Here is a 13,880-nt window from a genome sequence, read left to right as displayed (position 1 = left end):
TGGGACCCAGAGCCGCCAGTCTAGGTTTGAGCTCTGGCTCTGCCATTTCATGGGCCGTGTGACCTTGGGCAAAGTGCTTAATCTCTCTGTGCTTCCATTTCCTCCCAAAGACCCTTCCTGCCAAAGATGATCACCTTGGAGAATAGGTTTCACACATGAATTTAGGAGGACACATACACTCAGTCCCTTGCACTGACCTTTTGACCTTTGTTCCGAATTTGACAAACAATGGGAAGAAGAAAAATGCACCCAATTCAAAAAATAATGGTGGGAAAAAAAACTGAACTGAGCTAAGTTTTGTTTTTAAAAGCATGCCAATTTGGCTATGGTTTCTCAGGCACCTGCTGTGTGCACCAGCATTCAAGGCAGGGAACGTGGTTCCATTTCACAGATGAGAGGGACGAGACCTGTAGTCGTCGGGGACTCACAGCAGATTGGGCCACGTCTTCCCAGTCCTGGGCCCAGCCTGGAAGGGATGGGGCTAAGTGCTTCCCTCCCACGAGGGGGATCTGGTTAAAGGAAGCATGCATCTTTGACTTGACTACTGGGCGTGTGACAATCAACCAGGAAAACTGGTTTTCAGAATGTATCTCGGGAGCCTTTGCTCCATTCTAGACCTTTCTTGTCAGCTTTTCAAGGTTTCACGGCTGCTAATCCCACAGGCTTTAAGCTAACTTGATTTTCTATTTCAAGCATCCTCTCAGCATCAAAAAAAGGAACCGGCATGAAAGCAGGTAAACACAGGACGATGCATGAAAGAGAGAAAAGTCTCTCCCTGAAAGGGAAATGTTATGGCATAAGTCAGAACGATTTTTAAATCAGCTCAAACTGATTTTTTCCTTACATCAAAGACTTGGGAGAATCAACTTCTTTCTCATCCTGCTGCTCATGTTCCCTGGGGGCATCTCCGTGCCTCTGTTTAACAAATGACTACTGGGGAACACAGCCACAGTTTTGAGAAATGCTTTATGATCTACCTGTGGCTGGGGGATGGTCTGGGAGAAGCCGGAGGCGGGGAGAAAGTGGGGTTGACGGAGGGGTGGGGGTGCAGACGAAAAGATGGGGCGAGGGAGACACAGAGGCTGAACTCATCCCTCTAGCTCAGCTTGGTGTGGGAGGGCCACCCATTCAAGCTCTTTCCTCGAAAGGAGGGGGGTAGGGGACAGAAAAACAGGCAGCCACCGTCCTTCTTTGGGACGCCAGCAGAAGGCATGTGGCAGCTGGTGGCGCTGCTCTTGACATGCACTGCTGTCAACAGCACTTCTAGCGGCTCCTCGTGGTCACCAGGGTCATTTTGACGCCTTATTTTCTATGGCAAAGGGCTAATTTGGAAGTTGTCCATAGACTGCTGAACCATATGTTACCCATTCAACAAACTGTCCCGGTAACAGGAGCCGAGCTGAGAGCTTGTGTGGATTCCAGGCTCTAGGATGCCATTAGCTTTGCTGGCCGTAAAGAGAATGTGCACTCACCTCCCTCCTCTATCCTGTCACTGTGAAAGCTCAGAGGTGACCAGACAGAGGGCTGAGTGGCACACTGTGGGACCATAATACGTTAGAACTCTCTGGCATGTTCTGGCTGGCAAAACACTGCTAAGTAACTTGTGGAGTCTGATCCTTTCAGAAGCTACGGCGATCTTCCTTGTCACGAATTCGGGGTGCCCGGGGACAATTCTATAATCAGCAGGAGGGTGGGGGCAAATCTACCCAAGCCTGGTGCTCTAGCTGCTGCATCAGAAATAGCCGCGTCTTATGATTCCTGCCTTTAATACTCCCAGGGATTCTAGGTTCCTCTTTTGAAGAGAATGTGGACATTAAAAGAGGTGATCTCCAATGTCTCCCAGGAGTCTGACACGTCAGGAGAAAGGGGTGGGGCCTCACAGCACTTTGTTTTGGGGCCATGCTGCTACAGACTACCTTCCCACCAGCGTGGGCATGGGCAGTTGGCCAAAGCAAGGGGCTGTTGACCCTTATTTTCAACTGCAATGCCGAGACAACATCAAGCTCTTTGGCATCCGTTACAGTAAGAGGCTCAGTGTCCCGATGCTGTAGCCTTTCCTGCTCTGATCGTTAAGACCCGCTGCACTGAAGCCTTAGTGAATTTCCTTTGGCAGCTCTTTTAAAAATCGCCTATTGTGTTAACAGACATCTGTAAATCCTCAAGACATCTTGACTGGTCACGTGTTTAGGGACTTCGTTTTCCTATCAACGATATTAAAAGTTCTAAAATGGCCGTTAACAGTGTTTACAAAAGGGGTTGATTACATCTAGAGTCCATCATACTCCATTTCGAAACTGAGGAGCACTTCACGGTAAGCTGATGGATGCAAGCATAAGTCAGTGGCGGCGATCAGATGACAAACTGTGTTCACAACTGCGGTAAACTAGTACTCAAAGGATGGGAATCCCAGAAGGCGGATCATGCCTCCACCACAGGGAGTAGGTCTCAGGTACCAGCAATTTCCTACATTTCTCAGTGGCTCCACTGTGCAGTCAAGGTTGAGAACCCCTCACTAGGTCATTCCCCACGCCAGCTGGTAACCAAAGGGATCAAACCACTCGTACCTGTTCTTTATGGGACTTTATAACTAAATTACATTACATCGTGTTTCTGATGAGAGTCCTTGTCAAAGCTGTATCTACTAAGGTGGGCTCTCAGTCCAGGCCACACGTCGAATCACCTGATGAACTTCTAAGGAACAAAAATCTGAGATCAGAGGTAGACGTTCAGAGTCAGAGGGCTGTGATGGGGTCTAGGCACGCGTATTTACTAAGCAGTCCTAATTCTAACGAAGAGCTGGCATTAAAAGCCATGGGATTAAGGACCAGGGCCAATTTTGCTCCCTCTGTGGGACATCTGGCAATATCTTGGGGACATTTTGGTTTGTCCCAGCTATGAAGCTGCTGGCATCTAGGGGTAGAGCCCAGGAATGATGCTCAACATCCTACAATGCACGGGGTGGCTCCCAAACACTGAATTATCCAGCCCCAAATGTCCATGGTGTGGCTCTAGAGAAGTTCTCATTACGGTCTCGCATTTGTCATATGGACTCATCAGTAGAGTCTGTGTTTACATTTGTCACACGGACCACTTTAAAAGCATCATTAGAGTCTCTGTTTACATCAGGACATTATTACTTTACAGTTTTACATTCAGAATGAATCGAAACTAATCAAAAGACAAACTGAGGCGAAACAAAATACCTCCAACACTGGAAAAGCCCACCCGACTCTATTTTGGTTTGTGAACTCAAACACTGAAGACACTCTGATGATTCACATATCACCAGCCTCGTTTATTTAGCATTTTTAAAGCAGTTACTTACCTTCATTGGGCACTTTTTTAAAAAATTAAAAAAAATTTTTAATGTTTATGTTTGAGAGAGAGAGAGAGAGACAGAGTGGGTGCAGGGAGGGGGTGGGGCAAAAAGAGAGGGAGACACAGAATCTGAAGCAGGCTCCAGGCTCTGAGCCATCAGCACAGAGCCTGACCCGGGGCTCGAACCCACAAACCGGGAGATCAGGACCTGAGCCACAGTCTGACACTTAACCAGCTGAGCCACCCAGGTGCCCCTTCATCAGGTACTTTTAAAATGGCATTTGAAAAATTAACATTTGTAAAAAGCTAACTGCTAAGAATATAGAGTTATTTGAAGCTCAGGTAGTTTTAATAGGTCTCTTTCTTTTAAAAGCAGATTTCAAAAAAATTAAACTGGAAGCTTGTGGGTAATGTAGCATGGAAAAGTTGATACACTCATCCGGTCTGAGTAACTTAAAACAATCCACGTTTTTTATTTATTCATTATTGAGACTTAGGTGTCTAGTTCTAGGCTAGGATTATTAGAAGCCATCAAGAAAATGCAGGATTCCTACGGGGAGACCACGATAGATTTCAGAGTGAAGGTATTAGGCACAGCATTAGCTCTCCGTTGTTGTTAGCCGTTGCTTAGTCCCTTGGGCATCTTTATTGACTAAGATGTTTAATCTATGCAAACACAACAAACCTTGCTGTCGATCTCACTGCTCCCCAGTGCAGACTGGATCACGTAGAGCAGCGCATCTGTGAGCCCGTCGCATTCCCGCATCCTCCTGCGGGCCTCCTCTCCGGCTGAACTAACATTCCTGCAGAAGCAAAAGGGCACGTCAGCTACCTCCCTGTGGTCCCCAAAAGAACCTTTCTCCCACGCGCAACTCCAGAATGTTTACCGAGAACACGGTTTTAAATAGTAGGGATGGTTTCCACAAATACATCGTAGAACTGGGTAAGTCACAGGTATCTGCATCGTAACTTGTGCAAAGGAGACTCAGAGTTCTGAACATGTCATCTGTGAGGGTCCCGTGGCCGCGGAGATTGGGGGCTCTTGGAAAGTCTTTAAGGTTTACTTCACTGACAGCTGACAAGGGAATCAAGCTCTGTGATTCAAAGGCCTCTTCTTTGAGAAATCTGTGAGAGCGTTTTTCAAAGACGGAGCTTCTGACTTACTGAAATATTTTAGAGCTCTAATTTCACCTGCTTCAAAAATATACCTACGTTGGCCCTACCAGAAGTAAACCTCTAGAAACTTATTCTAGGCGCATAGGTAGGGGGTTCTGTGAAAATTTAATCACCGGGATGCTCATGGGCACCTTTTATGGGCAGGCGTGGCCCAAGTTCCTTCCTGTACCAGCACAAGCTGAGCTTAAGCCAACAGAAGGGGCGGATGGTCAGGGAACAGGCAGCTGGGAAGCAGTGAGATCTTCCACTTCTACAAAAGACACGAGAAAAGCTCAGTCAAGGGTGAATCTTTGGGGTGCTTTTAGTGACTCCACCACCTGAGAGTACATTCTTCCTCTTCTACCCCTGGTTAGGATTTGGTTCAGGCAGAGAACTTCTGTGGCAAGTCATGGACAACACAGCCTGTTGGAGGGATGCTGGAGGTGAGTTAAGGGAAGGTATAAAGGAACTGAGGGAATTTAGCGACCATGGGAAGAATGATCTCTCGAGAATGATCCCAGTAGGCCAGTGGCTCTCAAACTCGGCTAATATCAGAATCACCCGGAGGAGCCTGTTGGGCCCCACTCTGGAGTCTTGGGTGGCATCAGATAACTTCCTATTTGGTGACGCCAAAGTTGAGAACCACCGCGCTGACTCTGGCTCTAGAGAGAGGGTCTGGTTGGGAAGGGCACCCTCTCTGCTGACTGCTGATGGCTGCCACATGGCACATCCCAAGAATCTGTGGCCCTGGACAGAGACCGCAGGAGGCACCGAATAGGATGAGTCTCATGCCCACGTTGTAACGGACGCAGGCATTCCCATTTCATTTTCAAAATGTCCTTCAAGGTAGCTTTTCATTCTGTTTTACGGATGAGAACACTGAGAGAGCTGCCCAAGGCCACAGAGGGAGGAGTTAGTGGAGGGGCTGGGATTGAACCCAGTCTATGAGGAGAGGAAGGCAAGGCCTTCAGGCTTGATGTACAACATGGATATACTACTTTTTTTTAGGAACGAAAATAAAATAGGGCTGACACTAAAATGCTAACGGCTAAAATGCTATTGAACATAAATGTTTTCTTCGATATCTAGAAGGTTCTGGAGGATGTGTTTAATGTGTTTAAATGTGGAGGATCTCTCCGCATTTTAATCTAAGACTGGGAAAGGTTATTCAATTCAAATTAGTATTTTTGGCATTTGCTCATCTTAAAATATAAACAAAATTTCTCAGTTCCTCAGATAATATAACTAGGCAAATAGTGACAGCATTTTTAGGTAAAGTATCAGGACTCCCCCTTGGGGTGGCCAACCCTCACTTCTGACAGGATCTCGGAGAGGGAGGAAGAGCCAAAATTTCTGCAGGAAGAAGTGGTGAGAGCTTTGCTGATATTACTCTAAACGAGAAGGACGGCCTTTGTGACAGAGCAGTTTTAGACCATCCCTCCTTGAAATGGTTTTCACCAGGTCAGGCTTTGGGGCTGTTAGAGTAATAGGCTTGTCAAAAATCCCAATCAGACCTCTTTGGCCAGAAGAATGCTGGATGGCAGTGTGCCTGTGTGTTTTAAATCTTGCACCTATACTCTGAAGAGGTTGTTTTTCCAAAGAGAGAACGATGGAATGTAGTCTTGAAAGAGCCTGAGGGTAGCTCTGTCCACCCTAGTCTGAAGTCTTCTGCCCTCTTCCAATGAATGCTCAGTCTTGTCCTTGAGTAGCTTTATGGTGAGGGCAGATTGCCTCCTCATTCACAAATACACTTCGTAATGATCAGCCTATTTTCAGTGGTAATCAATGAACAGACAGGGCAACCTGGGAAAGATCATGAATTATCAATCGGTCAACATTATAGTTGTGAATATTAATCTAAGAAGTACCCTTTATTCTTGTTTTTCTTTGATTCTAGTCCACTTTCATCCAAAATTAAAAAAAAAAAAACTTACTAACTGGCTGCTATATTAGAATGTATAGGATATTGTGGGGTGCCTGGCTGGCTCAGTCAGTAAAGTATGCCACTCTTGATCTTGGGGTTGTGAGTTTGAACCCCACGTTGGGTGTAGAGATTACTTACAAATAAAATCTTTAAAAAATGTGTAAGATATTGAGAAATGAGAAGACTAATAAGTTGGGTCCCTGTAGAGAAGGGGAAATGAATGGGACACACACACACGCACACACATATAATCACACACATATAAACACACATGTAAACACACACATACAAACACACCTCTATGATACGGAGGGGAAGACGGAGTTACCACAGTGTCTTCAGGTATGATGATGCTCAATACATATTTTTAAACAGAATGAGGTGTGCACATGTCTCTTAATCAATGGGGAACAGTGTCCTACAACCCTCTGGGGGGTGAGTTGGCTTTTAAGCAACTACTCCTAAATGAGGGAAACACATCAGAAAAGTACCCCTGGCTTTTCACTCTGGAGGAGAGGAGAGTTTCCTGTTTCTCCTTTCCCCCCACAAAACAAGATCTACTATATCGTGCATGCTTCACTATTTAAAAATTTTTAAAAAACCAACAACATTTTGTGTGTGTAGCGATTAACTAATCATGGTCCTAAGGAAGGGACAATGAGCCAGTGTCCAACCTACAAAGTTCCACCCTCCTATTGCACTTGAAACCATCTTCTGCCCATCTTGACCGAGGTGATTTTCATGTCTGATGGGTAACCGGTACAGCAAATTTCTATGCATAAACATGACATTCAAACAAATACTGATGGATTATTTGTAAAAAAGCACAAAGATAGCATGACAGCTATGCCTTAGAAATAATCTTTATAATCTTGATTGAACTGTCAGTTGACATGTCATTTGGAGATTTCTGCTTAAAGTAGGTTCTATAATCTTTTTATCTAATTGATAAAAACGAAACTTTTTATTTCTTACAATTAAAAGGTACAAAATCTCTTACAATCTCTGTTATTCAACTGTAACGAGTTAAGCTGCTTTATTTCCCCTCTCTTCAGTGCTGTTTGACATGCTGTTTCTCTTAGCTTCCATCACTCACTGAGCTTATGTAAAACAAATTCAATATACAGAGCCCTCATAGGATCCAAAGAGGCACTTGTAATGCACGTTCAAAAGGAACGCAACCAGCATTTCACATGAAAGACTTCATTTTATGTGCCTCCACTTCAAGATGGTCAGGATATGAACAGGGAAACTGCAGAGAAAACCAATGGATGAGATTTTTAGCAATTAGTCTATTTGAAATGAGCCCTCTCTTCTCTACACTCTCTTTGCTCTTTGAATCTCTCTTAACCATCGCCACTGACTTTGTATTAGAATTATTTAGGCTGTGACCTTACTGCTGCATTGGAACCTTCTGGAGGGTAGAAGGCATGTTGCTGTCATTTGTATGCTCAGCATACAGCTGAGTGCCCAACACAACCTAGGTGCTCAGAGCAAGGTGGCTATTACTCGTGCATTCAGCCTTCTCGTCGGATAGCCACTCGTGTGACTGATTTACCTCCGTGTGCTGTACTCACTGGACAATATTGGATGTCTGCTTCGTCAAGAATACAGGCTTCTTACACTGTGGCTTGTGCCCTACCACTACAACCCCCATCCTGGATTATTCAGAGCAGGCTCAATTTGGGAAGGAAGAAAAAGACAACAACAGCTGAACATAACTAAACAAGTTTGAGATGTGAGCTTTCTTATGACTGTTGACAATACTGATCAGACACACGGAGTGCTGGAGAGAACGGCACAATTTTGCCGCCTGGAGACAATCAGGTATCCCCGAGCCATAACTCTCTTCACCCCCAGCTTGCAGGAAGGGTTTGGCATTGATCCCATGAACTGTTGAGAACTGAAATCAAGAGTCGGACGCCTAACTGAATGAGCCACCTAGGTGCCCCTTCACACACTTTTAGCAAAACAAGGGACCAGCTTGTTGCCTTCTTCTCATTTGATAACTTCAACAAAGGTGGACCCTTTCGTGCACCTGGCATGGCCTCGTGGCTGGGGCTACCTAGGTGTGGAGGCACATGCCTTGCCTTGGTCTGCTCATCCATAGTGCGCTGATGGGAGCGTCTGGCATCACCCGATCGTGTGGTGACACGGCCAAATGCTCAGGGCCTGATATGGAGTCTACGAAGGAAATGTTAAGTGTTCTAGCTGCTTGTCGCCCAGAGACCCCCATCCAAGAGGGAGAGAGACACTGGGCGGGGAGCTGCAGGAACCACCTAGAACATGTACTGCAAGCCTGCAGAGAGGATGAGGGGTGCGCAGAGGGTAGAATGGAAGGTTTCCTAGCAACAATGACACCCTCATTTTGAAAATTTTCATTACTGCTTTTTTTTAAAAATCGGAAACTACTGTAAAGGTATTCAAACCCTGGGGGAAATACATCCGTAAAAGGGAACATCCTTACTCTCTCTTCTCCCCCTCATCCTTCTGTCCAAGGAAATCACTGTCACCATTTGACATTTATCGTTCAAGATTATTTTCTACTCAGACCAATAAACTGTGTAGGTGTGCTTTCGCTTTTTACCATAGTGGTTTGTAAAGCACCTTGCTTGCTTTTATGCATTAAAAGCCTTACCATGGCCTCTTTTCGCCATAGGGTACCTACCTATGTACCCTATTCATGGAACAGCTTTGGGCATTCCGTGTATAAATATATGATGATTTATAACCTAAAAAGTTATTACCCTATTAATGCACATACAAGTTATTTTTAATTTTTTACAGCAATAAGTAACATTGAACTGAAATTTGGAGGAGTTATGGGTTTTGTGAGATACAGTCTATGGAACTAGAAGGAAGGCTAACGGGTAGATCACTTCAAAGCGACGAACTAACCCACCTTGACTGGGTATTGACTCTGCTCCACACCTAATGCCATGTCTTGGGATAAAAAGAACACCTGGCCCTTGACCTTGGGAGCTCCATCTAGCAGGCAAGCAGAAACATATCTGATGTGCCTAGATCTGATATCATCAGTATGAAAACAGAGGTATGAAGGATTTGGGAACCTATCTCCCTTGGAAGTAATGCCTAGATGTGTCTGGAAAAGAAACATAGGCTGAGTTGGATGGAGGTTTTACTACTCACCTTTAAGTTGTAATTAAAATCTTTGCTGAGGTCGTAATTCTTTTTTTTTTAATCTTTCAATGTTTATTTATTTTCGAGAGAGAGAGACAGAGAGAGAGAGACAGAGAGAGACAGAGCACGAGTGGGGGAGGGGAAGAGAGAGAGGGAGACACAGAATCCAAAGCAGGTTCCAGGCTCTGAGCCATCAGCACAGAGCCCGATGGGGGACTTGAACTCACAAACTGCAAAATCATGACCTGAGCCGAAGTCGGATGCTTAACCGGCTGAGCCACCCAGGCACCCCGCTGAGGTTGTAATTCTATAAATGTGGACATCAATTGTTTTCCTTAACATTTGCTGCTGCAAGTCATAGGTTCTTAAGAAGTAAGAACCCAGAGTATGATAAACGTTGTCTTATCAAGAAAGCATTTTATGCATATTTCGTGGAATGTACCTTCAAATTTGAAGGGCAAGGCTTAACCTACATATAACAGGCTTAGGGGTGGCTCCAGGTGACCAGACTGTGGAAATGCTAACCAAGCACAACCACGCAGAGGTGGGGTCTCCAGGCCACCACTCCTGGCATTAACAGAGGATAGGACCTGTAGGGAGAGGTAGCCGTCTGTGGCAAATGCCAATTCTGGTGCGTACGTCTCCATTTTTACTAAGCCTGGTATGCTATGCCAGCCCCTTGTGTTCAATAAAACCACGGTGGGCTCACGGTTCACCAAGGTGAATCATGCTGATGTTCTTTTGCCAAACACATTACCTGTGCTAAGTCCTGTTTGCTTGACATCTAGCTGCCCAGTAGCCCAGCCAGGCTGCTCTGAACACTGGTTAGTGTACCACCAGTGGCTCTCCTGCCTGTTGTGGCTCTGCAGAAATGTGCCGTTTGTGACATCTGGGGGTGCCTGTGGTGGGGGGGCTCCATCACTTAAGCGTCCAGCTCTTGATTTTGGCTCAGGTCATGATCTCAGGGTTCATGGGTTCTAGCCGCACATCAGGCTCTGCGCTCACAGTGCGGAGCCTGCTTTGTGGCCTGTCTCCTCTCTCTCTCTCTCTCCCCAAAATACGTAAGTGTTTAAAAAAAAATTTAAAACCATTTGTGACACTTGGCCAATAACCAAGAGGGAACCAAAGCAAGCCTCCCCTCACCTGCCTGGTGAATCATTCAAGGGGCGTTTCCAGTGTTGACTTTTTGGGACGTCTTACTCAGAGAGCAGAGCCAAGGATGACAGAAGATAAATCCCTTGCCTTGAAATCTAATGGGGATTGCTGGGCGGGATTTCCAAGCTGCTGTGATCCAGTACTCTATTTCTGCTGTGATCCAGTACTTTCTATTTCTCCCTTTCTTGAGCTGGCATCTCTCTATTATCCTATGCCTGTCACACCGGTGTTTGTTGGGAGAAGATGACCTATGTCTTTGGTATCATAGGACCACAAGGGGAGAAGAATCGTTCCCCAGGAGCTGTACTTCATGGATGACACCTGATTTAGATGCTGCTGATTTTAGACCTTTGGGTCGACCTTTAGGATTTGGACATGATGCTGTCCTGGGATGAGACCCTAGGATGGGATGAACGTATGTGGGATGGATGTGAATCTTTGGGGCCCAGAGGGAGGACTATGGTAGGCCAAATAACGTCCCCCCAAGATGTTTATGTCCTAATGCCTGGAACCTGTGACTAGGTTACTTTACATGGAAAAAGGGACTTTGCAGATGGAATTACGGTTAGGGACTTTATAATATCCCAAATGATCCCTGTGGACCCAATGAGCATGAAGAGCAGGGAGGATTCCCTGGCTGGTGTCAGCGGAGCGGCACAGAAGCAAGAGTCAGAGAGGTCTCAAGCATGAGGCTTCAAGACCCCACTGCTGGTTCTGACAGAGGGGGGCCACATACTAAGTTGTGGGAGAGGCTGTCAGCTCTCAGCTGATAGCCAGCAAGGAAACGGGGACCTCGGTCCCACAGCCACAAGGAATTCGATCCTGGACACAACCTGAAGAAGCTTGGAAAAATCTTCTCCCAAGAGCCATTAATAAGGAGCACAACACCGTGGTTTTGAACTGGTAAGGTTAGTGTCAGACTTCTAACTCACAGAAATGGGAGGATAATAAATAGGTGTTGTCCTCAGTCCCTAAGTTTGTGACAACTTGTTACAGCAGCATAGGAAACCAAGAAAGGGCATTAGTTTGTTTTACTCAAGGGTAAATGAAATTCTTCTCAACACCAACCGTATATATTTCCCACCCCACCCTTTTCCTGGAAAACTGCTTCTCTGTAGTGGGTTCACGCAAGTTTCAAGAAGATATTTCTCAATGATCAAATAATTGTATTGTCTTGACCAAGACCAAAATGCCACCTATATATGGAAATCAGGGGCTCCTGGGTGGCTCCGTTGGTTAAGCATCTGACTTTGGCTCAGGTCATGATCTCACGCTTCCTGAGTTCACGCCTCGCATTGGGCTCTGTGCTGACAGCTCAGAGCCTGGAGCCTGCTTTGGATTCTGTGTCTCCCTCTCTCTCTGCTCCTCCTTCGCTCATGCTCTGTCTGTCAAAAATAAATAGACATGAAAATGCACACACAAAAGAAAATAAAAATTCTTCCTTGGGGCATGCGTGTAGGGGAGGGGGCGAGGGGGTGACATATAAGGCACGTGCCCTCAACTATGCAAGGCCAGGAGATGTTTTATCTACCTCGGAGCAGACAAAAGCCCTCTGCGTAAAAAGCACTGATGTGACGCACTTTTTGAAGTGATGACGCACTTTTTGGGACAAAAGTACTTGCTTTGCCCTATCCCTGATCTGATTAGCCACGAGACAAGCTACCAGACACGTGGGCATCAGCTTGGTCCAGACTGCTCTCGTGCTTGGTGGATACCTTTTACTTCTTCTTCTTTTTGTTTTTTTAAGTTATTTTTTGAGACAGAGAGAGCGCAAGTGGGGGAGGGGCAGAGGGAGAGGGAGAGAATCCCAAGCAGGACCCGTGCCCGTCACCATAGAGCCAGATGCGGGGCTCAAACCCGCGAACCGTGAGCTCATGACCTGAGCTGAAATCAAGAGTCAGATGTTTAACCGACTGAGCCACCCAGGCGCCTCATATACCTTTTACTTCAGCTGGTCTCTTACTGCGGAAGAGGCTCCTGAAAACCTCAGTCTTCACAGCTTCCAGTGAACAGAGAGTGGAGCAGTTGGTATTCTCTCCTGGGGGGAGAGTGAGCATGCGGGATCCTAAGGGAGAGAAATGGGCAATGTCCTGGCTCTGTTTGAGTGAAGTCTGTAGTGGGGTCTTAAGTGAATTTCTGGAACCTTATCTGAAACGCCGACCCTAAGTGCCAAATGGGATGAATGGTCAAGTTTCCTGTGCTGGGTGTTCCTAGGAAACCTTTCACACGCTGAAGTGTGTAAAGCAAAGAAGCAATTATCGTTAATTTACAGGAAAACAATTCTGAGGATTCCCAGACCCTGCTCCTCTCTTAGGCTTTTCTGAAACCTGAGGGCACATCGCTAACACATGCACAAAATACATGAAGACAGAGCCCAGATGCTCACAGACACGGTTCGAAGTTCTGGGCGCTGGATGCCAGGACGCTGGCCGTGGTTCGCAGGGAAGGAGCTGGGCAGGGCCGTTCTTGCTGCTCTGGATCCCTGCCTCTGTCCCAGCTCTCTGCAAAACCAGCGAGGGACACAGGTTTTGCTTCTCACCCTTTTCCCCATAAAAGCAAAAGTCCTCTTTGGATTTCCTTCGGTTTGTGAAAACGGCTACTCGTGTAGGTTTTTTGCAAAAGCAAAGTGGCATGATTCAAACTTTTGACAACTGAGGGACACCTGTATTAAGATTAGCCACACCTCTGTACATTTTTATTTGGTACAAGTAACAGAAGGCTGAATTTATTTGAAAAGCTCTTGACTTCTCTTTACACATATGTGTTTCTCTTTTTAAGTTTCTTTTTAATTTGATTGATTTTTTTTAAGAGTGAGAGCACAAGTGGGGGGAGAGGGGCAGAGGGAAAGAGAGAGAATCTCAAGCAGGTGCCACACTCAGTGTGGAACCCGAGGCAGGGCTTGATCCCACAAGCTGGGATCCCACAGCCTGAGGCGAAATCACGAGTCTGACGTTTAAATGACTGAGCCACCCTGGCGCCCCTAGGCTTACTTGCTTCTTTCTTTCTTTTTTTTTTTTTTAATTAAAAAAAAATTTTTTTTCCAACGTTTATTGATTTTTGGGACAGAGAGAGACAGAGCATGAACGGGGGAGGGGCAGAGAGAGAGGGAGACACAGAATCGGAAACAGGCTCCAGGCTCTGAGCCATCAGCCCAGAGCCAGACGCGGGGCTCGAACTCACGGACCGC

The 13,880-nt window shown here is 46.0% G+C and overlaps 1 protein-coding gene across 2 annotated transcripts in view; it reads right to left on the bottom strand.

Moving 5' to 3' along the window:
- CTNND2 (catenin delta 2) overlaps window positions 1–13,880 on the bottom strand; it is a 940,792-nt gene that overhangs the window by 133,777 nt on the left and 793,135 nt on the right. For both annotated transcript variants that reach the window (XM_043601021.1, XM_043601022.1), the window contains exon 13: window positions 4,004–4,121. In XM_043601021.1, the coding sequence (XP_043456956.1) occupies window positions 4,004–4,121 (118 nt within the window). The remainder of the gene's footprint in view (window positions 1–4,003; window positions 4,122–13,880) is intronic.

This window comes from Prionailurus bengalensis, chromosome A1 (assembly GCF_016509475.1).
Source record: "Prionailurus bengalensis isolate Pbe53 chromosome A1, Fcat_Pben_1.1_paternal_pri, whole genome shotgun sequence".
NCBI classification, from domain to species: Eukaryota; Metazoa; Chordata; class Mammalia; order Carnivora; family Felidae; genus Prionailurus; species Prionailurus bengalensis.
Note: the sequence above shows the minus strand (reverse complement) of the source record. Positions and strands in the feature narration are given on the sequence as shown.